This window comes from Poecilia latipinna, unplaced genomic scaffold (assembly GCF_001443285.1).
Source record: "Poecilia latipinna isolate Pla-1442-1.1 unplaced genomic scaffold, P_latipinna-1.0 Scaffold3173, whole genome shotgun sequence".
Taxonomy (NCBI): domain Eukaryota; kingdom Metazoa; phylum Chordata; class Actinopteri; order Cyprinodontiformes; family Poeciliidae; genus Poecilia; species Poecilia latipinna.
Window position 1 is genome coordinate 50342 of NW_015115789.1, and position 6582 is coordinate 56923.

The following is a 6582-nucleotide window of genomic DNA, read 5'->3' on the forward strand; positions in this document are numbered from 1 at the left end:
TAGCTAAATATTTAGCTAGCTCAGAGCTAACTAAATATTTTTGCTAGATCAATGCTAAATATTTACTTTGGAGCTAAAGAGTTGGCTTGCTAACTAAATATTCAGCCTCAAGCTAAGTCTTTAAGCTTAAAGTGTAAATTGGAGTTCACCAGTTATTTGTTGGAAAGCATTTTATCATCAAGAGGTCAATACTGTGACAGATTAAACCAGAGCTTGAGATTTTTAAAATAAGATTTATGAAGTGTTTTATTTTTACCTTTTAAGATTAAAAGAGGGAGAATTTTCAGTGCGTTAAATCTGTGGTATATGGTAAGAACATTTTAAAGCACTATTGCTTCAGTCTTTGAAGCATAAATCTTTACCTCAACCTTGAATGTTCCTTTGAAGCCCTGAATAAAAACACAGAGGAACCTTACCTGGTACTCTGAGTTCAGAGCGCTGGTGTCTGCTGCAGCTTCCTGTAACTGCGCATGTGCAAGCGCTCGGGACGAGGTGTGTAGCAGCTGAAGCCACACCTCTTTGGGCGTGGTCACGGAACAAACTGACTCCGCCCCCAGATTGCTCACATCCAATAGCAGCGACAGGTTGGAGCCCCGCCTGTTGAAAATAAAATAATTGTTTTGAAAAGATTTTAAAAATAAACATTTATATGATTCTTTTACATTCTGCAGATGTTTGAGGGGGGAAATGTTTTTTTTAGAAACTGCTTCATTCATGCTAAAGATTTGATGCAAAGATTTCATTAGCAGCAACTTTCTACTAATTGAGATTAGTTTTGAAATGCAGCAGAAAATCTTAGAAATAAACTGGAAGTTAGAGGATTAAATGATTCTCCTGCCATTCTGGACAAAACCTCCTTTTCTTGGCTCAAGATTTTAACCATGAAAGAGCAGCAACAAAGTAACAAAGTTAATGTGTTTAAAAACTCAACTGATTTCTAGTCAAGTGAATTTCACCCAAATTTAAGTAAACTTAATATAAACTGAACACAAGTCAATTCCAGTTCAGTCCTAATTAAATAAATTCAAATTAATTTCCAGTTTAATCAACTAAACATAAATGTCTCCATAATGTCACATATAGTTTTAAATTCACATTTGATTTCTACTAACTCAATTTCAATCAAATCCAATTTAATTATGTACAGAAAAGCTCTAATTTATTTCTATTTCCTTTTCTGTTCTGGGTTTCAGCCCAATTCAAATCAGATTGTATTTAAACTCCACATCTACTACCCGCTCCTATTCAAGTTCAATTGAGTTACAACCATGGAATCAAAGTGATTATGGAGTGTAAATATATTTAGTGTGCATTCAGTTGTGCGTTAATTGTCTAGCTGAGGAAGCCAAATCATTGTCATTGATTGTGTGGTCATGGTTCCTGGAGGCCCCTCACCGTTCCTGGAGGCGGACTGAGGCTTTCCGAGGGGGCGTGGTCAGTGGCGGGGGCGTCACTGGTTCCTCGGCAGGAACGGAGCTGAATGATGAGCTCATCATGAGTGTTTTCTGTTGAAGACGATTTATTTTCTGAGCCGCACTCAGCTCCTCACCTCAACACCATGCTGCAGACAAACAGAGACAGCATCACTGCATTCTAATCAAAAACCACATATCAACAAAATAAGCAACATTTTCCATTGAAAAACCTTTTTACTGCTAAATTATGAGATAAACAGGAGTAAACTCAACAAGAAGGATATTTATTGCTTTTAATCTGTTATTTAGTTTCTCTGATCATTCATGGAGCTTCTTTACAAATGTAGATTGTTGACGCTGACATTAGCATTAGCTGCTACATATTTAGCATTGAGATGCTATTTTAGGCTAACATAGCTTCACTGACATGCTAACTCCTTTTAACACAACTTGAACACAACAATAGTCGTTTTCAGGGCCAATCAGATAATTTAAAAGCGGAAATTAACCTCAGTGAGCCCAGAGAAGCAGCTTCATCGCTGCTGTTAGCGAATGTAGCTTGTGCAACAGATTTATGGATGTACCAGAAACGTGCGAATACAAAGTATCCATCTGGAACTTTTAGGTTAAAATTTTTATTACATTGAAATCTATGGAATGTATTAATAAATTAATGCTTTAAAGTCAGTTTAAAATAAAATTTCCTCTGTCCATTTCTTTGAACACTCTACCTTTAGCTCGAGACATGAGACAGACTGTCTGGCTGAGCTACTTTTTAGATGTTTTTTATTATTACATTTTATTTTCAGTATTCCTTTTGTTTGTGCAGTTCATTTCTCAGTCTGGTTTTATTTTATATATTTCAGTCAATTTGGGGGTCTGAAACAAGTTGCAGTAAAACAAACTTGTTTTTAGTTGTGGCCTTTTATCACATTTGTGTGGAATTTAATTTGATTTTACAATAAACAACTGTAATGTGGTTTTATTTTACAGAAAGGAAATATTGCGTTTTTATCCTGTAATGCTGTAAATAATTAGTTTAGTACAATTTATTCGCACTGTGTTTCTACGGCTGGAAGAGCATCACCAGCTATTCATTAGCAACAGAAAAACGACAATCAGGCTGCAAAACCACCAGGACAAGTAACTAAACCCAAAATACAATTTACCAGAAGTTCATCCAAAGTGTTGTACAAAACAAGACAAACAAGACAAAGGAAAGAAATCAAGCTATAAAACAACTATCAAAAACCTGCACATTAAAAATACATAATGCAGAATAAAGACTATAAAAACAGCATATCATCTTACTCTGAAAAAAGATTTAAAGAGACTCAGAAGCAGGAAGCAAAGATGCCTGTCTGAAATTTAAAGGCCACAACAGAAAAACTTCAGTCTCCTCTCGGTTTCCATCTCGGTTTTGATCAACTAAAAAGTATCCGGCCTCCTGATCTGAGGGCCCACAAGGGAAGATACGGCTGCAGCAAGTCAGAAAGGTGGAGCTGTGTTCAGTGGAAAACAGCCACTGAATTTTTATTTAATATTTATTCAAGAAATTCTTTTCATCGAAGGCCAAACCAAACCAAGCAAAACATGGAGGAAACGTGAAGCACCCAGAGGAGAAAAAACAGTCTAAAGCCTGAAGCCGTTTAATGAATCCTCTGCATTCAACACAGTTCTGACCGCTGGATGCTTCGGCAACTGCCTGATAAGAATGTTTCCCCCTGTGGTTCTATTCTGACTGCTGGATGCTTGGAAACCGGATCGGTTACACCTTCACCTTCGCATCAGACTGTCTTTCTGGGTTCTTCGCTTGGCATTGAGCAGCTTTTCACAATCAAGTGTGTAAAGTTTGCATTAGTTCAACAGAATAAAAAGCATTTCAAATGTGAACATTTAAACTGCAGGTTAGCAGAATGTAGCAGAATGAGGCAGAATGAGACAGAATGAGGCACAATGGGGCAGAATGAGACAGAATGAGGCAGAATGAGGCACAATGGGGCAGAATGAGACAGAATGAGACATAATGAGACAGAATGAGGCAGAATGAGACAGAATGAGGCAGAATGAGGCACAATGGGGCAGAATGAAACAGAATGAGACATAATGAGGCAGAATGAGGCAGAAGGAGACAGAATGAGGCACAATGGGGCAGAATGAGGCACAGTGGGGCAGAATGAGGCAGAATGAAACAGAATGAGACAGAATGAGGCAGAATGAGGCACAATGGGGCAGAATGGGGCACAATGGGGCAGAATGAGACAGAATGAGACAGAATGCGGTAGAATGAGGCAGAATGCGGTAGAATGAGGCACAATGGGGCAGAATGAGGCAGAATGCGGCAGAGGACAACATGGAGGACAACACATCCAGCAGCGTTCCTGTTGCCTTCAAAAATTCCCAAAACTTTAGGAAACGATGCAAACCTGTTACTAAAGGTTAAAACCAGCATGAAACAGCTGAACTTTGACCTTGTTAATGGCAGAGAGCTGACGAAGCTACTCATTTCAAATAAATGCAAGGTGTTATCTTCTGTTTCTTTACGTTTTATTTCATTAGTCACTTATGTTTCAGGTTATTTAAGTATTTCAACAAAGTTTCTCATATTTTATTCAGAGAATATAAAACATATATTTGCATTTTATCTTCAAATGAATGCAAATATAACGTTAGACTCCCTGCGCCTTAATAAGCCGTTATTAACATGAACAAAAAAGAGATTTGACTAGGACACCAAGCAGAAAAGCAACATTTACATGTTCAGTTTGTTAGTTTGGCATTAAGCAGTTTTCAAAAAATGTCCACCAGGTTCTGACTGGTCATGTGGGTTCCGATGGGCAACAGCAGATCTTAGAAATGGATTCAAGTATTATTCATCTATAGTTGAATACTTGAACGAGTGAATGCAAATCAAAAGTTTCCCCCTCCAAACAGCTGAATGCCCAAACTCCACACATATTGAGCTTTTAGCTTTTTTTCTACGTTAAACCTGACCACACTCACCATTCTGATCTCCGCAGTTCTTCTTTTCTTGCTTCTCAGATTCACTTTAAGTTAACTTTAAACGTCTGACGTGTTTTTGTCATGAATGAACTTCCTGACGAGACGAGGCTCATAATCCAGAGTCCTCTGACAGAAACCGAATCGGCTCAACGTCGATGTCTGATAAACCAGCCACTGCTGCGATGAGGAGGCATCTCTCTCTATGATGAAGCAGAAACTGCTGGAACGGACCTCTGTGTGTGTGTGTGTGTGTGTTAGATATCTGTGTGTTTCCACATCACTACAGATCTGAAACGTTTCAGTTTGTCTCTGTCGGAAGAGCGTTTCCTCAGAGCAGGAAGTCAGCACGCCCACGCTTACTCAACGCGCAGAACACAAACACCACAGACGATACGGCCGAACATCGAGTCCAAACGGACTCCTCTGGACGCTGAAGGCCAACAACTGAACATCTGATAAAAAAATTAATAAATAATGAAGGGTCACCAATGTTTTCTGCTGGGGTGCACAAACTTCCTCTGAGTTGTTCAGTTATTCTGCAGACGACGGTTCTGAGCTGATTTTTAGCTTCTCTTTAAAAACAATCAGAAGGTTTGTTGTTGGTTTATTGATGGGCTGGATTTCTTCAGCTTCAGTTTGAAGGATTTGGCGAGCAGACAGTTTTCAAACGTCATCAGGCTGCTTTGACTCTTGGAGCCCACATCACTACACTCCCACCTCTGTGCATTTGCTGTGGTAGGCCAGGATGAGTCTGACTTGGTGTGATTTTTACGCTGTGGTGGTGAATGATGAGGGGAGATTGACCTCATTTCAGACCTTCTGATCTTGACTCAATATTTTTGCTCTTGTCACAGTTCAGCATTTTTGGTTAGTTTGGCCACGGCTCTCTTCTCAGTTCAATAATAACAGAAAAATCCCAAGAACTCTGCAACTGAGGCCCTTAAAGCTGCAGCATGTGGCTCCTATAAAATATATGTTTACATATTTGTTGAAACTGCCAACATGTTGAGACAATTTATGACAGATAATCTGTGAAAAAAAATCAGCCTTCTCTGCCTTCTCCCAGTGATAACTAGAAAGAACCAATGAAAGTCAGGAAACGAGTCTTAGCGTTGTCAAGCACAGTCCTTGTGGCGCTGCTCATCCTTGCTCCCGTTGCTGTCTGCTACGATGCAGCTAGCCTATTATGAATGCTAAGGCTAGTTCGCATAGCCACCGAATATGGCTGATGAAGAGTTTTTCTGTAACAGTAAGTTGTTAACAGCGAGTACATGAGGGTGATTGACAGCGCTAAGATCCACCTCGTCGTTCTGATTGGTTGATTTTGGTTAATTTCTTCAGACAGTAATAGTAGCTCAGGGAGGAGGAGGCAGAAATTGATCTTTTCACAGATTATCTGTCTCATAATTTGTCACAACATGGTGACAGTTTTAACAAATATGTCAAACAATGTTATTTTTTAATGAAAGTTTCAAACTGCGGCTTTAAAGTGTGATTGGTGTCAAACATCTTGTTGGTAAACTAAAGCAGAATAAAAAGTCAAGTCTGTAGGACCTGCCATGAAGAAAAGGTGAAACCCTGCAGGAAAACCTTTCAGCTGCTGTGGAGCAAAAGAAGAGCAAAGGTCACAGCATGGAGGAGGCAGAGCTTAGTTCGCAGGAACAGTCAAAGTCTCAGTCCTGTGGTGAAGCTGCGGAAAAAACAGATCACAGAACCAAACAAATAAATGTGGTTTCTTAAACAGCCATGGTTTGATGTGGGTTGGGTTGAAGAGGGGTCAGAAAGATGAGGGTTTAATTCCAGCTTCTCCACCTAAATCAGTGTCCTTAAGCAAAGTACTGAACCCCAAATTATGAACAGACCAGTGTATGAGCATGCAAATAATCAGAAATGTTGTAGGGAGAGGGGCGGAGCTTATCATGCCAGGGGTTCATTCTGGACACCCACATCAACATCCACACACACACACACACATGCACACACACACACACACACATCAACATACACACACACACACACACACACACACAGATCAACATCCACCCACACACACACACACATGCACACACACACACACATCAACATGCACACACACACACACACACACACACACACACACACACACACACACACACACATACACACACACACACACACACAAACA

General features: G+C 39.8%; 1 protein-coding gene across 4 annotated transcripts in view; it reads right to left on the bottom strand.

Moving 5' to 3' along the window:
* Positions 1 to 6582, bottom strand: part of LOC106940313 (tyrosine-protein phosphatase non-receptor type 7-like) — a 33696-nt gene that overhangs the window by 19154 nt on the left and 7960 nt on the right. For 2 of the 4 annotated variants that reach the window (XM_015023029.1, XM_015023028.1), the window contains exons 2-3: positions 1396 to 1561; positions 417 to 597 (exon numbers count right to left, since the gene is read on the bottom strand). In XM_015023029.1, the coding sequence (XP_014878515.1) occupies positions 417 to 597; positions 1396 to 1496 (282 nt within the window). In that variant the 5' untranslated portion in view covers positions 1497 to 1561. Of the gene's footprint in view, positions 1 to 416; positions 598 to 1395; positions 1562 to 4418; positions 5702 to 6582 lie in introns of those variants that run through there. The other 2 variants (XM_015023027.1, XM_015023030.1) reach the window with 2 other exon arrangements.